Genomic DNA, 23,419 nt, shown 5'->3' with positions numbered 1-23,419 from the left:
AAAATGAGATTTACCGGTTACATATACAGCATGAAAATCTTTTCCTATATCAGAGATCAGAGCTCTTGTCATTTAAACAAAATGTTTTACATTAGACTACTGGATATTGTCCTTTAATGCTTGACTGCCAGTAGATAATTATATACATGACTAGTCTCATGGGATTTGTCATATTCATAAAGTCAGTTAGCTGGGTTTGGAGTCTTTTAGTTTTTCATTTTCCTATTTTGTATGTGATGAGTAAGGGCCACGATTCTGGCACTTCGAGAAGGAACTCTATGGGTATATGAATAGAGCTCTGTGTCCTGATGCTGCTGTGGGAGAAGGGGTTCACTGGAGGAAGTGAAAATCCATCTCCTGATGGGATGATTTCCTGACTGGAATAACATGCACAAAGCCCTTCACTACTGTAGTGCAGCTGAAAGTTTTTTTAAAAACAAAAAACAAACAACAACAACAACAACAACAAACAAAAAAACCAATGAATATTGTCTTGTCCTTTCGTTCAGCTCATTCCATTTAAAGTACACCTTGGGAATGATGAAATGATGAGGTGCCAGTGTTGCACCTTCTTCAGTTCTGTGCATCATATAGGTAGCTCTGGGAAGAAAAAACCAGGCATACTCTGGTTCCAGTGGGAAGATACAGTAATTCTAATTTTAATTCTAATCTTGTCCAGATTCAGGGTACCTAGAATCTCTGGCATTTTTCAGGACTGAAGGACTTGTTCTTGGAACTGTTTTTTCCATGTGTATCATGCAATCTGGATAGGCTGTATAGCAGATCTGATACTTTGTGAAACACTATTTCAAGTAAATAAAATGAGATGTGCCTTCTCTTCCACAAGAATTGTTTGCAATGAGTCTGTCTAAGCTAAAAAACGTATTCAGAGATTGGTCTGATAATGCAGTGCAGTTTAAAAGCAAAAAGCAATTGATAGAACTAAGTCAAACGTGGAAGTTACTTTTAAAATAGAAAAAAAAAAAAACACCATACAAAATACTAAGTATTTTATCTTGTTTCATAATCAAAAGGGACCAGGATATTTTTAAATGTTTAGATGCCATTTTCTTGAAATGAGTCAAGGAGGAAAACAAAGTTCTGTTAAGAGGGGAAAAATTGAATTGAAACCAAAGATTAAGTTATCAAGATATGTGAAACTTACTGATTAGGGCTGAGTAGCTTTCTGCAGCAAGAATTAGCTTCACTCAAAAATATTTTCATATTAATTATGTGAATTTCTCGAAAATACTTAGGCATCAGGTATTAGAATACAGCATTTCTACAAGGTGATAAAAATACATGGCATGTCTAAATCCTGTATTCACGCTGCTACGCATACATTTACAAATGCACATCAGTATCAGACAGATGTACACTTGCACATAGAACTAGTCCACATCCCTCAGTTCATGTCTTTTAATAAAAACTCCCAAAGCAGTTAAATTCAGGATGTGCCCTAAAGATTAACCAGTATGGGCTCACTGGGACTTAACTGATTATTTGATCTGGAAATCTTTCCTACCTTCTTTCCATAGGAACTGTTCATTTTCATGACCCTGACTGTAGTATTCAAGGAAGAAATAATGAACCATTTAAGTTAAGCCACAGATCATGAGCCCCAAGCCTGTTCAGAATGGCCCTGACCCTAAAGGAGAGAAACGTCCAGGTTGGTTTTGCAACACCTGCCTGCATGGACGAGAGGTCCCTGAGGAGCTGGGGCACTGCCCAGCCTCAACGGGTCCCTCCCTGCCATGGGCTGCGGGGGTTCCTCCAGCTGTGGAGGTGCTGCATCCTTCTGCCCAGAGCTCGGGTGTTCTGACCTCCAGAGCTACCAGGATCCAATATTTATGCTGTTATTAAAAAACTATTCATTTTTTCATCTGACAATAAAATTATTGTAAAATAAATTGTTCATCTTTTCAGCTAATTCTAATTACAGCTAAAATCTCATTTGGACTGGTAGTTTGCTATATTTACTTGACACTCTTGCAAAACATTTCAGAATATAATCATCTGTTATTATATTGCTACACTGCGCTCTTGACTGCTTTCTGCCAAGTGTATTCCTGAGAACAATTGCTGTTTTAATGTATCATCCAGAAGTTGTAGCCTAGACAAATCAGAAAAAATTGTTTAGTCTATTATAATTTGGCATATGGTCATTTAATAGCACACAGGAAGTCAGCATGAATGTTTGGGATTATTTTTGCTATAAATATAACGAAAGAAATTTAAAATTGGCTAGACCATTTCCGTGACTGGTCTTGTCATTAAAATAATCATTGCTGGCTCTTTATTTTTGTCTGTTAGTCATCTATAAGCAGTCATTCAAATTTGTGTATGAAGTTTTGTCGAGCGGACTGACTTTTCAGATTAGCCTGTTAGAGCTGACACCACCTCTCTGCTGTGCCTCTGCATTTTGCAGTCTCAGTGCGAGGATGCAGAAGGGCAGTGGAGCTGATGCATGCTGGAGCCGCCAATACTCCGGCTCTACACTGTGCTGTAGTCTGTGGACATAATTTTAATATTTTTCAGGTTGCTGATGGATGAGTTCTTAATTAGTTGAATAATGTATTTTCACTAGGAATAGTGATGGATTGTATTTTCTAGTGGTAGCAGAACAGACTTTGCTTATGATAAAATTGAAATTTGTTAGCTTTGCATTTCCAAAAATAAGTAACAACTGTAACTAAAGAACATAGACCTATTATCCACATAGCTAGAAGTGCCCTGACAGCTTCTTCTCACAGCTATTTAGGGAGAAATACTGCATTTCCATGCAAACATTTTGACATCCCCCTATGCATGATGTTCTTCAGAGTGTGGACTAAATATTGTTTTAACAATTCTCAGTCTTACATACGTCAACTGATAACTTACATGGGAGCATTTTGGAGTCCCTTTGCATTCATGTATGCCACTGTTGTGATTTAATCTTGTGTACTGCACGGTTTTTCCTTTACTCTGATAGAGCTGTTATTTGGTACCAAAATTGCGAATGTTCGTTTGTATGTGATTGAAATCTGTTAATGGAATTGCTGCTTTTGTGAAAAGGTGTTTCTTAGTTCAAGCCTGGTATCCATTCTTCCACTTAAGGAAGAGGGAAGCAAGACTGGATTTTTACAGATTTCTAAGGAAAACCTAGGATTTCAAAATTACAAGTTGTGTAATTCTAAGCAACAATGGAAAAAACATCAGGATGTTGCAATTTGGTCAAATGCCCACCCAGATTCTGTTTGCTGTAGTTGAGGAATAAAATCTGTGTGCAGAAATAACAACGATGTTGAGGATCTCTCTCAGATCATGACTTTAAAAAAAAGTCTAGAAACAGTCACAGCAAATGGTTGTGACAGTTCCCTGTATGTGTAATGTTGTGCAGTGTCTGAAAGTAAGTGCTACCCACAGAGAACGTGTGGACTCTGACCAGAGCAGCATTCCAGCTAGCTGCTGCAAGTGCCGGCCTCAGATCTGTATTCCATGCTTAGAGGATGATGAGGTATTTGTCCCTCAGCACCGTCCATGGGAGAAAAGGAAAAGCTTTATAAATTGCGTAGCTGTTTTTCTATATTTTCTGCCTGAAAAAAATGGGAAACTGTTAGCTTTCAGCAGCTGAGTTGTGTTAAAATATTTGAAAGGCCTTGAGTAGATTGTTTTGAAAAAGAAAAAAAAAAAAAAAAGACTTGTTTTTTGTTAATAATACCACTTCATTCCTAATGCAGTTTATTTTAACTATAGCTAAAGAGCATCTTGTGCACCTTGCCTTTTAGTAAGAAAGTACCTTGCAGAAAGCCAAGCTGTAGCTGTTAGGAATTTAATTATTTCACAGACTTCAGTGGAACTTTATATTGCTTTATATTATTAACTTTTCTAATGACAATAGGAGTCATAGGGCTTACCACTGTGGCAGCCTCTATGTAAGGGAACAGAGAGAATGAACTGCAGGCAGGGAGAAGGAGAGGGGGGCACGCGGAGGCTGGGCAGACCTTCCAGCCTGCAGCTCTCACCTATCTAGCAGCAGATCACATACTTAAGAGCCAAGTTGGTATTACTAGCATGGAGTCCTTTCACAATGTAACTCAAAATAGAAGTAATTACCATTTAAGAGCTATAGTGATTTATTTTTTTTGCCCAAACAGTGTTCATAGGATGAGATATAACCTGAAGACTTGTAGCATTATTGCTCCCTCTCTATATATGTAGAGAGAATAAAAACAAAAGGTAGCAAGCAATTTTTGTATTAAATCCTCATTAGTAAATTAAGCATGGATGTGTGATTAATGTTTTGTTTCCAGCACTTCATACTTGAATAGCTGATAATGACCAGGGTATGTGTCAGCTTGGCTCTTCCATTATTATTAAGCATCTTTATAAAGTGTTTACTGATTTACATAACAGTATTGAGAAGTTTGGGAATAATGGTCATATTTGTTTACTTATTTTCATTGTTGAGATCATTATGGGATGTTAATGAAGAGTAATTATCAGAGAGTTTAATTTTCAAACACATCCAAAATCTAGTAATGTAAGCAGTTTACTTAACATTTTTTAGCAGCAGGTTATAAAATGCACAGCTGTCTAGGCATGCCTTTCTATTTCACTTCTGTTTGGAGCATGTAGACCCTGCTTAACAACCCCACTAGTAATTGCTGCACACAAATACCATGCTAGTATACTTGTCCAGCATAATTAGCTATACTGGACATGGCACTGAAGGCTATTTGGCTGAAAGGACACCCCCTAGCAAACTACTTCTGAAGCAGCAGTATTGTTGATTAACTGAATGCAACTTCGAAGCAGACTGAACTGGTCTTACTATGTAAATTATTTTTTTTTTAGTGATGTAACTTTATTATTTATAATTTAGTTACACCACTGAATTTCTGTAGACAGACTACCCAAAAGAGTTAACAGAGCCTGCTTGCTGTGGGGTCAAATTTTGCCTACCACAATGATGTAAACCCAGAGGTGTTTCTTAAACAAGACAGAAGAGCTCATTTTACATCTGTGGGATGAGTACAGAATTTGATGGATTGTATTTAAAAAGGTCCTTGGGTTAATAGATAGTTAAATGGCAGGGAAGCTTGGTAAGTAAATACTGCATACTAGGGGTTTCAGATAGGATTTTTTTTTTCAGTTTTACATAGAAAAAAAATCAATGTCCTTTCCTTTTAGAACTTCTTATCATCAAAAGCTACTGCAATAATTAGTGTTGAAAGACTTATCATACTTAAGCCACTTCTAAAACAGGTTAAATAAAATTTTTCATGTCCTTTAAGTCCTACCTGATTTTTACCTCTCAACAAATTAGAGATATAAAAAGCTCTGAAAATACAGGCCTAATGCTCCACAGTTCACATGCAAATGTTGTATTAGAATAACTGAATTTTAAGAGCATTTTTCTGACCAAAATAAGAGATCGTTTTCTTTTTCATATCTCCCATGCTATTATGAGTCATCTGTAATGTGGCATCGTGTAACAGTAGTAAAAAATGAAATGGATACACCAAATGCTGTAATGAATAAATACGCTTAAGAAAAGCGAATGTAGAAATTCCTCACTTCGTGCCAGATTATGTTTATATTTAAATGTGGGACTTTCATTTAATTCACTATGCTGGAGTCATTATGGTGTTATAACTGAAGTTATTTCAGTTTTCAAAAAAAATTAAAAGCAGCTTTTTTGAGGAAATGAAAAACAAATATTTCCTTCCTTATTTATGAATTATTTATAAAACTCAATATCTCAGTGTTCAGTGTGTGTTGTTACGTAACTGTGCAAAGGAATGTGGATGGGAAGACATGAGTGCCCAGGATTTGAGAAAGACTTCCCAAGACGAGTGGGCTGGTTATTATTGAGGTGTTTATTTGTTGCCGGAGTTATAGGTAGTGATGTAGGTAGAAGCTTTTCCCTATATTCACATTTTCTGTGCTACGAGTACCTTCTTATTTCTCATGAAAAATGATTCTGTTTTAAAGAAGATGGTAGAAATTTATACATATGCCTGTATGAATATAACGTTGAGTGTTTTATTAGTGTGTTGCAGAAGAATAATACGAATTACACTGAAAAATGAAACAAAACACCCTAGGGACCTAGTAAAAATTAGGTGCTCTGTGAAGATTGAAGAATTGATGTTGGAAACCCAAGTGATAAGTCAAAGTGGCCTTTAAGATGGATCGTTAACTGATGGAGTTGTAGACCTTAGTTCAGGTTTCACTCTATTACACAATTGCTGCTTCAAATAATAATTCTGACCTAGTATTATAAAAAATACTAGAAAATAAGCATCAGTGTAATTCTGGTAATTTATACCACAGGGAAAACAGGAGCAAATAGCCACATCAATTGCTGTATTATCAAAAGTATCTAAATATGTTTGTGTTAGTTTATGGCATTTATCATCACCAGAACACAGACAGAAACATTGGCAATCAGTGCTGCTTCTCAGCTTTGATGACTTGATCCTCAGAGGGAGTGGAAATGCTACTTCAAGGACCTAAGTCCAAAATTTAGGTCCTCAGAGTCCGGTCAGCCACTGCTCCTGCCTTGAAACCCCCAGGCATTTATTTTTGGGCATGAAAATCTGTTGGTCATTCCAAGGCCTTTTTGCAGGCATGTGTAGAAATATTCCAATCTTGATAAGCAAGTATCTTGGTATCTGTCTTATATCTAAACCTATGGCTTAACAGCTTATATCTAAGGCTTATATCTAAGCTTCTAAGAAGGCTTAGATATAAATTAGGTATTTCTACAGTCATCTCGCATCTTGGGCTAAGTCCATTTGGAAGGATCATGAGGGAATATAATTCAACTTCCAAATGAGTGCCCCCAACCAGCAAGTCAGGAGATTTTATAAGGTGGTAGTTACATGTACTAAAGCACCAACTATGCTTGTTACTTAGTATTTCGTAATCATTTTTATATTTTAATCTTGTTATCTCAAAACGTTCCAAGTTAGTTCTAATTATGTTTTGCTTGATAAAGAAATTATTGCACCTCAGAGACATAAAAGAATTGACATTTTTGTCCATTTTACTTTCTTTCAGGAATTAAGTTGGGAAGCTGCAGAGCATTAAAGTGATGCATTCAATGTGTGGTTGCAACCTATGTGCAGAACATTTTATCTGAAACTCTTAAGTGGCCCAAACTTTTTGACTTCCAAGGTGGAAGGGGTAGATTCTCGAATACTCCTGTGCCTACAAAATAACCAAAAATGAAGGAGGACAATTGTTTACATGCCGCTCTTATCTGCCTGGGCATGCTGTATTACAGCCATGCCATAACTACAGAAAAACTGAACCACACAAGGCCATCACTTCATGGTCACCATGAAAAAGGAAAAGAAGGACAAATTCTTCATCGTTCAAAAAGAGGCTGGGTGTGGAATCAGTTCTTTGTTATAGAAGAGTACACGGGACCAGATCCTGTACTAGTGGGAAGGGTAAGAATTTGTTTTTCATTCACTGATTAATATTCACTAATTAATATCATTATTTTGTGAGTTGTTCTTTTTCTTGCCATTGCTTTTCTGTTGCATTAGCTCTTTCTTCAGCAGCTACTTATTTACCTAAAATTAATCACGTTATTGTAGTTCAATTAAGGAGCTAATCAAAAACAACCTAAGTGAATACAAGTTTTTTTTGTTGACCTCAGCAGTGTTTGAATGAATGCATATAGTTGTCATTTAAGACCACAGCAATCACTTGAACAACAGCATGTCCCAAGAATATCTGGTATCATTCTCTTTAAAATGAGTAATTAAAAGTGTAATGTCTAACCCAGCAGCTCAGTAAAAGTGTACAGCTCAAAAATATCTCTTCATCCTTTCATTTTACAGTTATCAGTAAAATTAAGTATATGAGGGGTAGGTATATATATAGTAGAAGATATGTATCTGTGTGTATGTATGTATATACACACATCCTGGACTGGTCTTTTTTTCTGTTACTATCTAACAGTAACTGACTATATGTGTGTGTGTGTGTGTATATATATATATTTAAAAAAAAAAAAGGCATATTTACCAGTTTATAATGAGTCAGCTGAACTGTGCTGACTTAATGCCAACACAAAGAGTGGAGAACTGGATCAATGACACCAAACACCATTCTGGGTATTCTTGTTTGCAAGATGGTTAGAAGCATACAATTTGTAGATGTAAACATAAAATCAATAAATCCATAATTTGGCTCAATATTCCCTTCATTCATCAAACTGAAGTGTACAATTGTGAAAGTAAGATAATTCAGTAAGGACTTGTTACTTTTTTTGTAACAAAGAGGTTGAAAGTAAAACCTAGTTGGCAATCAACGACTGGCTCATTTGTTACATCCCATCTGTCAATTAACTTTTTTTACACGGTAGAATTCTACATTTTGCAGAATCTGATTAGCATGAAAGGTACAAAACCTTTGTAAAAACTCTGTAAAGCTCTTTCTTCCAACTTCATTTAAATAAGGATCCTGTTATAACTAACTTCTCATGTATTTTCTTCCTTAAATCTCAAAGCTTGAGTCTCACTTGCACTCTGTGTGTGGTAGCATGCAACTCTATGCAGGCAGTGTCTGAATGCAGGGCAGATGTTCATAGCATGGGCTTGTGTATGGATTATTGCCTAGTGTAAGACAAGATTTTAGAAAACTGTGAAATTATACTAATTTTATGTTTTTTTTTCTTTTTCTTTTTTTTTTTTTGGTAAACACATACATGAAATTTATGCTATCTTGTTAAAGTATATCTGTTTCTCATTTTGTAGCTTCATTCAGATATTGATTCTGGAGACGGAAACATTAAATACATTCTCTCAGGTGAAGGAGCAGGAATCATTTTTGTTATTGATGACAAATCAGGGAACATCCACGCAACAAAGACACTGGACCGGGAGGAGAGAGCTCAGTACACTCTCACGGCACAAGCTGTAGACAGGAACACTAATAGACCTTTGGAACCACCCTCTGAATTCATTGTCAAAGTTCAAGATATAAATGACAACCCACCTGAGTTCCTTCATGAAAACTACCATGCCAATGTGCCAGAGAGATCAAATGTAGGTGAGTACTCATAAATGTACTTCAGTCCCTGTTTTTTGAGGATGTTGCATTGTCAGTACTTCTTGGCTTAATCTAATTCTTCTAGAATTTTGGGAGGTAAATTTTCTTCAAGCTCAGTCAGTGACTCAGTCAATTTATCTAATTTGCTGACCAAATCAAAGCTTGTTGAGCTACTGTCATGGTTGAGGTGTCTCTAGATTGCTCCTAGAACACATCTGTTTCTTCCTAGGCAGGAGTATGAGGCTCCCCTAGAATTTATGGAGTGTGAATCCTCTGGGGTAAACATCAAGATCATTCCTTTGGCTGAGCTGTGTAGTAAAGCTAAAGAGCTATTGCCACACTATTTATTCCATTTTTATCTCTTGTTTGAGCGTGTGTATATCACAGAGATTTCTACAGGAATGATTTCTCTGACACTTTTTGAGGAAAATGTAAAAAGAAAACTGTTGTTTAGCTGTCCAATGACAAAAGGAATATAGTGCTATAAACTGTTGAGGAAAAAAAAAGCACAATGATACAGAGTGACTGCTGACTTTTATACATTCAGTGTTTAGAACATTAATCCACATCACAGTTGGTGACAAATCTTTGTGGATTTTATAAGTTTATTCTGTCATGTATAAATTGCTAAGTGAATTTTTTCATTTACCAAACCTGGAAAAAAAAAGTTAAGATGTAGCCATACTGAAAGTATCTCTGCTTGGTTCTTACAGACACATTTGCTTTTGTTTGTATTTCCTCTGTCTTTGCTTTCCATCTTTAGGTACATCCGTTATTCAGGTAACGGCTTCAGATGCTGATGATCCTACATATGGGAACAGTGCCAAACTGGTTTACAGTATTCTTGAAGGTCAGCCGTACTTCTCGGTGGAAGCTCAAACAGGTATTATTGACCAGTTTATTTGAGTAGGACCTCATAACTGGAATCCATTAAAATGAAGAATTAAATATACTGACCAAGGCAGTACATGTGCTGATGTGTTTGAGCAAAGCTTCCTTGTTCTCTCTTGATGCTAGCTAAGCTGCTTAGCAGGTTGTTCCCCTGGCATTTAGTAGAGCTTCTTGGTACACTACACTAGAAAGATGTCTCTATCTTTTGTGGTATGATATGGTATGATAGAAATAACAGTTTCTGTGCTGAACTGTAATTCTCTGGGGCAGCTCTGTGCTCAACTATTCTAAATATTTGGGCTAGTTTACTTTCATAGTGTCATGCACAGCATAGAGGAAAGAGAATCTGGAACATTATTGCAAATATTTCTGCATTTTAATACATGTTAAAAAAACTGTCCTGTTTTTCATGACGTGAACATGTGAAAATTCGTATGTGACATATTTTCTTTGTATTTATAGGAATTATCCGAACTGCCCTTCCAAATATGGACAGAGAAGCTAAGGAAGAGTATCATGTTGTAATACAGGCAAAAGATATGGGAGGACACATGGGAGGCCTCTCAGGGACAACCAAAGTGACAATTACACTTACAGATGTCAATGACAACCCACCAAAGTTCCCACAAAGTAAGTAACACAGTTCTTAATCACATATATTACTAATACCCGTATTTGCATAATATCAGACATATTCAAAACTTCAAAAAGCAGTAACTGATGGATTATCACAGCACACGTAGGAATAGACAAATATTATTTGCACATTTTTGCTAATAACATATAGAACTTCAGTATCTGGGTGATTTACTTTGTGTTGCAATGAGCCATTTTTTAAGGTTAAAATTGGATTTCAAAGATTCCTAACTCAATACTTAATTTTTAACACTACTGGACCATGTTATATTAGAAATATACCTGTGATGTGATCAGGGAGACATAGTGTGGACTTCCTTGTTAATGGAGAAAGAAGTCTCATTTTCCGGGACAGTTCAAGCAAATCTGTACTAGAAGACGTACCTCCCCTGCAGCAGTTCTAGGCTAAGCTGGTTTACTGCCTTTCTCATTTTCGTAATTATAGTGTGGATGTAAAAGACTTTTAAAAATCAAAGTGCGTTTACTTCTCTGCTCAGACAATGACAATATTAAGTAATCTTTGTGGGGAAATAGGAGGAGGTTAAAACAAAATTCCTACATGTTTTATATAGGAACAGATTCTTCTGTTGTGGGAGAGATCCAGTAAATAGTATTCTCATAGTGTGTGTGCAGCAGAAAGCAGTAAAGGTTACCCATGTTTGAGAGAAGTCTCCAAGTGGCCTCACCTCAAGCCTTTCAGTAATCCATTTTGTTTATTGATGAAGATTGACAAAGGAAAGGAGATCTACTTTATGTTCTTACAGATGTATTTCTCAGGGTCCAAGAGTCTTGCTTTTTGGACCCTTGACAGAAGTGTTGTACAGCCTATTAACAGCTCCTGATTATGCCCTTTCAGGTCTTTGACAGACCCTCGAGTGAGCATCATTTTTTATTTTCACATAGCCTTTCATTTTCAGTGTTGATGCTTCATGTTTTACTTCTCTAAACACTCTCAGGGAACGATGTATGTCAGTAAGGATAAAAGTTAAGACTGGATACTCCTTATGCTTTATATTTATCATGGCAATAAAACCAAATTTGGTACAATTACATGTTCAAATTGATGGTTGACGTATATTGCTGGTGGTCAAATAAAGTCTATTTCAATACCTGTGCTATTTATTTTTCATGTACAAAATTAGTCAGGGATGACATTAACAGATTCAGTCTTCACAGTTGGGTGGAAGTATATTAATGGACCCACACAGCTGTCCTACATCTCATCTCTGCATGGGATTGTTTTGGAGCGCAGCATATGCACCATCCTACCCCACCCTGCTTCCCCTCTGAGCATCCGTACAACAGTGATACATCCTGGATGTGAACATGGCTCTCTGCTCATGCTGCAGTTTCCTGGACCCTCAAGCCAGAGCTTAAATGACATAGCCAGTCTGTAAATGTAAAAATCTGTTAGCGTTTTCTACATTCTAACAGAAAAGTGTTAAATCCTAAAAATGTCAGGTTCTACACACTTCACAAACATATCTTTTTAATCCAGTCATATCCTGGGACCCCACTACATGGTATTTTTGCTCAGTAACTACATCAAATGATGTATTTTTCTCAGCAAATTCTAGTCATTTTACTGAGTGCAAAAAAAAAAAAAAAATATGTTCTGTGAAAATATTTAAATCAATGTGTGCAAATGTGAACTATCAGTTATTTGACTTAATCATTTGCACCTAATTTTAAAACCTTAATTGGGAGTGTTTTGTAACAAAACCAGGATTTGACCGGTTTATATAAATAGCCAAATGCAATTTTTTTTACCTTTTTTTTTCTTTTTGTTTTGTTCATTGCTCAAACCCTTAATGAGTTATGTGCTTAAATTTTGGATTCTTTGTGACAGGAGTTAATGGCCTATTTCCATGACATGTGCCAATTGTTTTTACGGGTAATGAGCCAAGTCCCTGCCTGGTGTAAGTCTCCGGATGTTCCTAGAGTGCTACTGTAGCAACAAAGAACAATTATGGAGAGGAGGATAAATTAGATTATTTCATTTTCTCATGCTGTTTTGTTGTTTGTATTATTATTTTTTTATTCACTAATATTGATGAAATGGCAGAAAATGCTGACATAGATTTGTAGGTTTAGAACCAGGTTATGTTATGTGAACACTGTGGTAGGTTGGGAAGGTCCAGGAAGCAATGGTCCCTACAGGACAACTTTTGGTAGGAGATTTACCCAGAAAGAGTATTGGTCTGCCCTAGTGTCCTTAATACACAAAGAGAAACGTGTAGCACCACAACTATGGGATATTTGGGGATGGTTTTCCTTTTTAACTTTGATGAGGGAAAGCCTTTTTTTTTTTTTTTTAAGTATGGAATCCTACACAAATTGGTATATATTCTCTGTTGTGGTAAATTGTAATAATCACTATGACAATACATTCATACTCCAAATTAAAGCCATAGAAAGCAGCAGTTTTATTCTTTAGGCAGTACAGCAGTCAGGTCTATCCAGTTCATATTATATATAATTTGTGGCTACTGAATAAATTGGCAGAAACACTTCACAAGTATAGAATTGAATGTCATACTGTGAGTCATATGAAACAGAATTTTCCTTCAATTTTTGTAGTAACATCTGAATATGAATTATAAGCTTGATGACGTCACAACAATTTCTGCATTCTGACGAATCAATTGTCTTTTTAACCCCTCCCGGAACAGATAGGTATACAGATGTTATGTAAAACATCAATGAAGAGGTAATTTTATATAGATTAGCAATGTGTTTTAAGATTTCACAGATGCCTTCTCAGAGCTCTTTATACCATAACATTCCTTCAGGGAATTTCAAAGAGTAAAAAATTACTGTGGTTAGTTGGAATTTATAAGTTAAATGAGCAAATTTACAACTGGAGAGCAGACTGCATACTTAAGGCAAATGTCTTTTTTTTTTTTTTCTTCTGCCAGGTGTGTACCAGATGTCAGTGTCAGAAGCAGCTGTTCCTGGAGAGGAAGTAGGAAGAGTGAAGGCCAAAGATCCGGACATTGGAGAAAATGGCTTAGTTGCTTACAGCATCATTGATGGAGATGGAGTGGATATGTTTGAAATTACAACAGACTATGAGACTCAGGAAGGTGTTGTAAAGCTTAAGAAGGTAAGTAGTACTGTCCTTTCAAACCTACCAAAGTGCAGTGTTCTTTGTTTCTGACAGAGTATGTGGCAGTAATGGGTTATCACCTAAGTTAAAATATCAGTAAATGCAATTTCACTTAATTTGTTTCTAAAGCTGTGATTAACTCTTAATATTCCATTTCCCCATTAGCTGAATTGGAATGGAAGAAAATAACCAAGAAGAGTTACATAAAAACTGTACAGTGGATTAATTTCACAAACTAAATGAATTCATAATAAAAAGTCACGGTAAAATACAATGCCATCAGCTTCATTGTTAATGAAGTTTTGCCTAGTGCTGATAAGTAGCAGACATTCACTGTTGCTTTATGTTCAGTCTGAACAGCCTCATGCCCTATAGTTTGAATTCCTCAGCTGTGCATTGTCCAAAATACTGTTCTGAAGGAGTCACAGGCTATGCCAAAAGCAGCAGAAATACTAAAGTGATTTCATACATCAGCATGATTTTTAAAAGTGTTATGAAACAAATTATGATTTAGAAATCATAGAATCTTATTCATTATTTAAGCATTCTTATTTTGCCCTTCATATCTTTTTAGTTATTCATCTCCTTTGGAAATATCCAAAAGTCAAAGCAGAATGCCTGGGCAACCTAACTTCTAAGTTAGCCCTGCTCTGTAAATTGGGACAATCTCTCTGGAGGAGACCCAGAGATCTCCTTTAATCAAAATTATCCTGTGGTTCAATTCCTGTATTTGTTCTAGCAGAGGTGGGAATGTATGTCTTGTGCATTTTAAAATGGGGGCATACTGTCACTGCTTGCATTCAATTTATGTTCTTAGCCTACTTTGTAAATTGTGGTTGGCACCTGTTTCTCACATATTTAAAGGCGCGATCATTTTGAGGTGACCAATGCTGCAACACTGCAGCCATTTCATGTTGACGACAATGCAGATATGCTGTGTCTTGGATTAGGCTCTCTAAAGCACCTAGCTGGCATTATTTCACCTCCCCTTTGTAAAGTGACATGAGATCTGGGGATGGAAAGAACTGGAGAAATCAAAGAACTGCAAGCCATCTTCACATTTCCTCTACTACTTAAAAAAAAAAAAAAACAAAAACTTTTCTTTGTCCATATCAATATCTCTAAAGGAATGCCTGGCAGCTTGGGGATAGTCCAAGCCTGACATCTTGTAGGAACCCCTTTCCTATCCATCCCTCTTCTGTGCTATGCGGAAGGCTGCACAAAGGAAAGGTTAATTTTCCCGGTAAAGATGATTTCGTGAGAGATACAGGAAGCAAAGAGCAAGACAAAGACTCTTGTCTTGGTATTTTGAGTGCCTTCTTATGCTGCTCCATACATAGAATGTAGCTCCTTCTATTTCAGTCTTTTTGTTTTTAAATACACACATTTCAGTCCAAGCTTGTTGACAGATATGCTCACATTTGTTTTATGTTATTGAATACTAGGAGACTGTTTACTGCTTTTACACTAGTTTTGCTAACTCTGTTGAATGAATGCGTTATTTTCTTGTTTCTCACAGCTCTTAGATTTTGAAACCAAAAAGTCCTACAGTCTGAAGGTAGAGGCAGCCAATGTACATATCGATCCGAAGTTCATCAGCAATGGACCATTCAAGGACACAGTAACAGTGAAGATTACAGTGGAAGATGCTGATGAACCACCTGTATTTTTAAAACCAAGTTATATTTTTGAAGTACAAGAAAATGCAGCATCTGGTACTGTGGTTGGAAAAGTACATGCCAAAGACCCTGATGCTGCAAACAGTGCTATAAGGTATGCTTCATTAGAGCAGGCTGTTTCTTTCTTAAGCATGGTAAGCTTTTAGAATTGTTATGCAAATTATTAAGATAGCATAATAGACCTCAGATAGTAATATTCCTAATTTACACAGAATATTGCTAACTGTAACCATACAGCATTGTTTTTGTCTTATTCCATAAGGTACTCTTTTCTCAAAGTCTGTATCAGAAAGAAGTGCTGTAAGTGTCCCATAGCTGTGCCTACCTAAAATATACCTGAGGACATCTGTATTAGATTCTATTCTATATCTTATCATTCTTAAAAAATCTTATTTTATTATCACAGCATTTTTTTTCAAAAGATAGAAGTTCGTGCAGTAGATTACAGACTATTGTAAAGCGTTAATTTCTAATGGAAACCACATACACACACCTACTTTCTGCAGTTATATTGGGTAGTCTTCTATTAGTGTACTTTGTATTGTTCTCAGTGTAACTTAAATTATAAAACACCATTTTGTGGGTATAGTTAACATTTTGAAGAATTGCATGGTAAAGAGGTAATCAGAGGTGTATAAAACTGTCGACACGTGTAGGTAATGGATAATATTTAATAACCTAGTATGATCAAGTAACATTCTGAGTAATCCAAAGATCAGAAGTTTTAAATGATCTTTGTCATTAATAGGATATAGATAAAAATCAGAAATAACTGTAGATATTTTAATCATATTTTGTAAGAGAAGAATGTAAAAAAAAATCGGGGGGCTTTAATATAGAGACTTCAAAGAACAATAATTTTCACTTACTATTAGTATTTTGACATAATATTTTTTCTAAACGTAGAATTGAACCTAGTGAACATCATTTTAAAAGAACCATTTATCATTACATTGAAAATAATATTAAGGGTACTGCTTACAATTATTTAAAAATGATAATGTTATAAAAAAATTGGATGCATGAAACTGCTAAATCTTTCTTTTACCTAATTACCAACTTTCAATCTTCTTTAGGTATTCAATTGATCGTCACACTGACCTTGAAAGATATTTTACTATTAATGCAGATGACGGCAACATCAAGACAATAAAAGCTTTGGATAGGGAAGAAATTGCTTGGCATAATATCTCTGTCTTTGCAGTTGAAGTTCGTAAGTATTTCACTGAATTATTTTATTATCAATTTTATAAATTCTGTTGTCTTCCAATTGACTCAAACTGGTACGCTGCAATAAATCCTAACAGAAATAGCTTGGCCTATTTCTTTTTCACTTGTATACAACTAATACAGCTTTTGCTGTGATTTTGTTTGTTTTGAGGGATTTTCCTGCTTCCATTTCATTCTGGTTTTGCTTACACCCATAGACAAACAACACCAGGAAGCCAAAGTTCCGGTTGCAATTAAGGTTGTTGATGTCAATGACAATGCCCCCAGATTTGCGGCAGCCTATGAAGCGTTTGTCTGTGAGAATGCTCGAAGCAATCAGGTAAGCCTGCGTGCTCCACCTTCACCACATTTGAATTTCTTACTTTAGGGTGTTAGCCCAGTTTTGTGTTGAAAGCTTGAATAAATAGCAGCAACTGAACATTTATTTTTAAATTTTGGCCAAAATGCCTAGAGTACTCATCCTGTGTGTACTTTCCTGTGTTTTCATTTTGTATTGCTATCAACATTTAGCAATAAGAGTGCTTTGTATATTGAATGTGAATGATGTTGGCTGTAAGTATCCACCAGTACATGGGCAACAGAGCTGGTTGGGAACAACTTTCCCAGTTGTGAGCTTGGTTTGGATATTAAGAAATACTCAGCATCTTATAAGAAGAATCACAGTATAGTGCTTGTATGGTGTAGTTTACAGATTTATCCCTGAACAACCTGCGAGGAAAAGGGAGAGCATCAGGTGGAAATAAGGCACTATACACTACCTGCACTTTTTGATTTGGTGCAGCAGTTTGGAAGAGACATTGTGAGCTGCTGAAGTTTCTGCAAATGTTATTTAGCCTACTAAGTTATCACTAGCACAGGTCTTTATATAAGAATGTGTATCTAGGTGTATACTTTTACATCTATAATCCTGTGTTGGTTAAATGTAATATCAAGTAAAGATTGCCTTTCTAGCTTTGAGTCTGCGCTATGTTTATAATTGCATACGTTTGTTGAGATATTTTCGTGTTTTCAGCTATTTCCTCTGACTTTCAAAATTCTTTGTATTCAAAAGATTTCTCAGAATGCTGTCTGCATGTGATGTATCCACAGAAGGAGCTGTTTGCTTACACACCACTTTTCTTTTACAGCAATTTATTACAATTAGTGCTGATGACAAGGATGACTCGGCCAATGGACCAAGATTTATCTTCAGTTTACCACCTGAAATTATTCATAATCCAAATTTTACACTCAGAGACAACAGAGGTTTGTATGAAGGTTCCCTCTATAATAGTGTCCAAAGAAATGACAAAAGAAAACTAATGGCCAATTTAATGTCATGCAACAGCATTTTCATTAATTTTGACAGAGTGCCTGTTTTCTAGAGATTTAGGGGAGGAAGGCAGAAAAAATACAGCTGAAATACAGGGATGTTCTTGGAATAATGTAATGCTTTTTAACTCACTCATTTTCTTGAATACATATTTAAAATTACATAATAACACCCTACATGAAAATCCACTGCCATTTTATCACCCAGGAAGAAGGTACAAAACATTGAGAAAAATGTTCACTAAATTTAATTAGCAGGTCTCCTTGATTTAAACAAAACTACTTCCTAATCTAAAGTTAGTGAGGGAAGGATAAATTATGTTGCTTGTATTTTGTTCACCTAATTCTGTTTGCTAGTTTTTGGATGTCAGGAGACATGGACTAGGGTCCTAATGGAAAGAAGTCACTGTGATACTAAACTTTTGTAGGAAATTTCTGCTGTGAAACAGAAATCCAGAGTGGGTGTATCTCAGTATATGGGTATCCCGATCCCTTTGCCAATTTTCTGTTAACGAAATACAGTATAGTCTTGCATTCAGAATGAGCATCATAAGAGGTAAGAAATTTTAGTAACAAAACAAGCAAGCATAAATAAAAGGTAAAACTTACTTGATATTCCAACATGATAACATCATTGAACCTGACTTGCCAAATGTTGAGGAATCGGGGGGGGGGGGGGGGGAATACAGATTCAGCCATTATAAATATTTATTCTGTTTATTTAGTGATAATCAGTATAACATTTATGTTCAATGTTCATTTGTTGTTTTCCTGTACAGGGAAAAAATACAGTTTCAGCTTCTAAAGAACTGGTTTTAAATAGCAAGCTTTAATGTGTGAAGGAAACAACTGTTTTCTGAAATGTAGAACTCAGTTGAACTGGTTTAAATAATGATTTATTGTAGATTGACAGAAGTACAAAAGGCAACATAATCCAGATACATAATTTCAGTAACAACTTTTTTCTCTCAAATGTTATGTTGTGGTATGCTTTCTATTGCCATCAAAATTTGAAGTGAGGGCCATTATCATCAGAATTCCTAAACAAAAGTTCCATAATTCTTGAAGGATCAAAGTAATATTGTTGCCTAGTACTTGACACTTGTACATATATAAGCAATTCGTAAAGGTTCCAGTGGAGAGAATATATTTATTCTCTTTGAAGTAAGAAAAACACCATTTTTGAAAATTTGATGAATGTATTTTAAAGAGAAGTAAATAGAAATGAATTCTTTGCTTGAGACCCTGAGGTCAAATTTCTCCTTACAAGATATTTTCTGGTCGCCATACTAAATTGAAAATGGATTAGATTGTATAATCTAACGGAGAATGCGTAGGTCAGAATTGAGATGCTTTGATACAGTTGCTGGCAAATGGTCTTATGGTGCCTGACTCCAGCCAATGCCATTAATCTTTCATTTCCATATTCAGCAGATTCTCTCTCTCTCTCATGACAAAGCCCAGATGAAACTGTTTTGTGATAGAAATGATGATGTCCATCAAACGTAGTGACTATACCTAAATATCTGAAAAGTTTATTTCAACAAGACAGTATTTAAGGATTGAATCTTCCTGTATAAATTTTTGTTTAGGAAATAAATAGTGTAGTGCAATCCATCCATTTACATCCTGTCTTTTCTATCATTTTTGTACAATCCTTACTGCAGTCATGTTGTTAATTTAACTATTTCTGTGTTGTTTCGTTTTTTAAAAAAATCTAAGTTATGGTATTGTAGAGAGTTAAAATTCTGTTTACTTCCATATAAAGAACTTCTCAGAGTGTGCTATCATTGGCAAGTCAAAAAATTTACATGATCATTTAAAGTTTCTTTTTCATTTGTAAATCTGAGCAGTCTATATACCATGCCACTGCTTTCAGAGGGAATTACTAGTTTCAGAGAAAAATGGCTTTATTAACTGTGGAGAACAGTTAATGAAAACTCCAATGTTTGGGTCTATTACAGAACTTTAAAGCGAATACAGTCCTATAATTATCATTTAATAGAGTTTCTTTCTACCAACTCCTAAAAGTAATCACATATTGCAGTAATCCAAAAAAGTAATCACATTCTACATCCTATTAATAGCCTACTGTGTTACCAAGTTTTTCAGCTGAGACTATCTTCAGTAGAAAACATGAGATAATGGCTTATCGCATGCTGTGATAAAATACCGAATTACTTTTGCGCTGTTTACTTACATTATACCACATAAGTAAACAGCACTGTGTTTGCCCAGGCTCTGTTCAATTTTACTCCTATTGAAGTCAGAGCTTCAAAAGAGCAGCAGAGGCTCATAGCACTTCACCACAGAGAGATGGATTTTTAGCAGATGGATTTCCTGCTTTAAATCCTGCCCTGTCTGTCCTAAACTGAAATGCCCTTTACTTGGGCTCACCTTGTGTGGAGGCCAGGCACAAAGCCAGTACTGCTGGAAGTACTGCAACCACTTCGCTTTTGCATGCTGCACAAGGATGCATTATACCACACTGGCAAAAGTGAGGTGTAGTGATGTTTTCAAATATGCAAGACAGAGCTTTATGAAGACTGAAATTAAGTTCATGAATCCACTAAAATCAGTGACAATAATAGCTGGAAAAATGAGAGCATGTGTATTTTCTGGATGGTGTTGAGATGGATATCTTCTTCTTTCTGTCTTTGAGTTCTTTAAGACTGCCAGTCAAGTAGCTCCCATATGTGTTAAGTAATAGTTTTAAGCTGGTATTGACATTTAACTTCTGTTTCTTGGCTTAAAAAAATGCCATTATACCTGGATTATAGTTATACTCCTGGTACTTGAAAATGATGAAAAAGCGAGGATGAGAATATTAGCTAGGATTATATGTTATCTTTTATCTAGGTAAAAGAGTTTTATTTTCTCCTGTGGATATTATGTCTTTCTAAATGTAAGAAGTGAACATACACAGAAAAAAATAAAATAAAAAATGACATGGTAGTCCTTTTTAATTTTTAGCCAGGAATGTTGTTTGGATTTTACTTTTATATATATATATATATATATATATATATATATATATATATAAACTTAGAAATCACCTCAACTTAAACCAGATAAATGACCCATTGGATCACATTCAGCTTTAGTATAATGTAATTGACCGCAGTGGAATTGGCCAGACTGTATAATAACTGAGTAATTTTCCATCCTTTTCTTATTTCTAGTAGGAATACTATTTAAGCTGTTAATAATATTTGCCAAAATTCAGGAAACATGCAATATGATATAATAAAAAATGTGTAACCAACAGACTAAATATACGAATACTTGATACTGCATATATTTCCTTCCAGTTTGCCTTTACAGCCTCTAGGTAGTTGTATCTCAGTCCTCTATTGATGTTCATATATTTTGGCACAAGAGTTGTCTGTCCTGCTGCACTCTAATTTAATAGAGCAGATCTTTGCTCTCAGGTTGATGAAATGAATTATTAAATGCATTTTAGACAACCCTTTGGAATAATTTGATTCTGTATCAATATATGTTAGTTCAGGTATTTGTTGTTAGGTTAATAGATATCAAACGTTACACTTCTATTTATATAAAATCATCATGAGCCCCTTAACTTACTATCCAAAAATAAGACCCCTATCACATAAACACTGATATTACTAAAGTCCTTAAAAAAAAATTGTGCCACAAAACCTAGCTGGGGAAATGTTGCATGTAAACATTTAGAGGGGTAGAATGACTTTGAAAAGAGACAAAGGACACGTCCAAAAACCAGAAGTGATATTGGGAGGTGAATTAATTCTGCATGTATCAAATGTATCTAAGACAGTCCTAAAAAAATTCATCCTTTTCTGGTGTGATCTGCAAAATTTTCTAGTGTGGAGGATCTCAATAAGCAGGACCCTAGTACAAGCATCCTTCTCATCCCATAAATTGATCTGTGTCCATCAAGTCTGGAGACTGTTTCAGACCTTCTCCTACATCAGGGGTACTGTCTGCAAGGGTGATTAAGGCAAGACACTTCTCTTTTGGTATAATTTATTCACAGATTTTCATGGAAAATGATTAGATCATTAAAAGAGGTTTTATGGTTTGCATTATTAAATTCTTGAATTTATGCTGACTCTTCAACAGGAAAATGATTAATCTTCTGCAGTACCCTAAGGCAGCAATAAAATGGAGGAGAATAGCCCTCTGTTAGTAGATAAAAGGACCATTCTATTCTCTTTTTTCTTTTCATTATATAGTGAAAAGTAAAGAGCATTCTTAAAACAGAAAAGGTTGTGTGAATTAAATCCTCATCATAAACTAGTTTTTGAAGGTCTGAAAACCACAGATGTGGTTGTTTTGTTTTACTTTGGGATGTTTACAATTTTATAAACTTTGGTTCAGTCTGAGAACTGAGAAACAAGAAGCACAAATAAAGAAATGCTGTTCATGCTTCCTTGCCTTTGTCTGTCAAGGTTGGGAGCAGGAAGCCCTGGCGATCTCATCCGAGTGTTTCATGTCACACACTTCCCTTTCAAATGCTTTTGCCCCAGAGAGCTCAAAGGACTATCCAAAACAGCCTTCTGTGCTGAGACGGATGCTTGGTTTTGATGCCCTGGACCAGGAAGCCCAAGGCAGGCAACTACTCAGTGATAACAAGTGGAAATGGTGTTAGACAGGCACCTTAACGCAGTACATGTCCATGTAATTCATAACGTGTCCCGACAGGCTGTGCATGTATGATTGAGCTGTCTGAATTCTGGTTTGGAGAAGTTTGGGTGAAAAACTGGTTTTGCCAAAATGCTGCTTGCTTCAGTGCATCTTACTGAAGTAGATGAACATTGAGACTCTGATCTGCTAATACACAGTAAGCATTGGCTTTTGTGTTTTGGTGGGAGTCTCATTCACACAGGCCATGTTGGTGTTTTCCATTCCTGCAGGTCTAACACCAAGAGCAATAGGTCAATAGAGGATTCGTTTTCTTCCCCTCCGCTGAAGGCTTTAATTCTCGAAAGAGCTTAGAACCAGTACAAACAGCAATACCAAGGCCCAATTAGTCTAGCAGTTGTTGAAGTATTGTGACTTTCCCAGAAAGTTGCTGGGGTGCAAAAAATACTATTACTGTCATTTTCTGTGATAATGGTTTGCAGGGTAGGCTTTCGGTGACATATGCACTGTTTAGTATTTACAGTTAATGTGTTATGTTGCCTTAGCTGGTGTATCTAATATTCAGCTGTTTATACGATGTCTGTTTTATAATAAACATAAACATTATGAGTTGTATAATAATTGCTTTGTTTACTGTTAGCATATTCCCTTGTGGTGTTTAAGTAATTGGTGAACTTGCATATGAAGGATGCTAAGATACTTTGAAAAGAGAACAATATACGTTAAAAAGTACTAACAAAAAGAGATGTTTTTTGTGTTCCTTTTGTTACCCTCATCACCCTTAAAATTGGGGGTGGTACTGTATAAATGAAACACAGTACTGTAATTGCTTTGGGGTCAGTAGGAAGGTGATACTTTGTTCATGTTGTTTTTACATTCTAAA

At 35.7% G+C, this 23,419-nt stretch overlaps 2 protein-coding genes across 7 annotated transcripts in view; one reads left to right on the top strand and one right to left on the bottom strand.

Moving 5' to 3' along the window:
- LOC308176731 (uncharacterized protein) overlaps positions 1-23,419 on the bottom strand; it is a 583,853-nt gene that overhangs the window by 19,786 nt on the left and 540,648 nt on the right. The gene's annotated exons all lie outside the window — the stretch shown is intronic.
- CDH11 (cadherin 11) overlaps positions 1-23,419 on the top strand; it is a 362,720-nt gene that overhangs the window by 335,029 nt on the left and 4,272 nt on the right. For all 6 annotated transcript variants that reach the window (XM_080552813.1, XM_080552810.1, XM_080552814.1 and 3 more), the window contains 9 exons: positions 7,051-7,445; positions 8,760-9,054; positions 9,818-9,937; positions 10,408-10,575; positions 13,500-13,687; positions 15,210-15,463; positions 16,446-16,582; positions 16,797-16,918; positions 17,727-17,844. In XM_080552813.1, the coding sequence (XP_080408939.1) occupies positions 7,218-7,445; positions 8,760-9,054; positions 9,818-9,937; positions 10,408-10,575; positions 13,500-13,687; positions 15,210-15,463; positions 16,446-16,582; positions 16,797-16,918; positions 17,727-17,844 (1,630 nt within the window). In that variant the 5' untranslated portion in view covers positions 7,051-7,217. The remainder of the gene's footprint in view (positions 1-7,050; positions 7,446-8,759; positions 9,055-9,817; positions 9,938-10,407; positions 10,576-13,499; positions 13,688-15,209; positions 15,464-16,445; positions 16,583-16,796; positions 16,919-17,726; positions 17,845-23,419) is intronic.

The sequence above is a fragment of the Anser brachyrhynchus genome, assembly GCF_964034855.1.
Source record: "Anser brachyrhynchus genome assembly, chromosome: 12".
Taxonomy (NCBI): Eukaryota; Metazoa; Chordata; class Aves; order Anseriformes; family Anatidae; genus Anser; species Anser brachyrhynchus.
The sequence above is the reverse complement of the archived record's forward strand: the minus strand, read 5'-3'. Positions and strand labels throughout refer to the sequence as shown.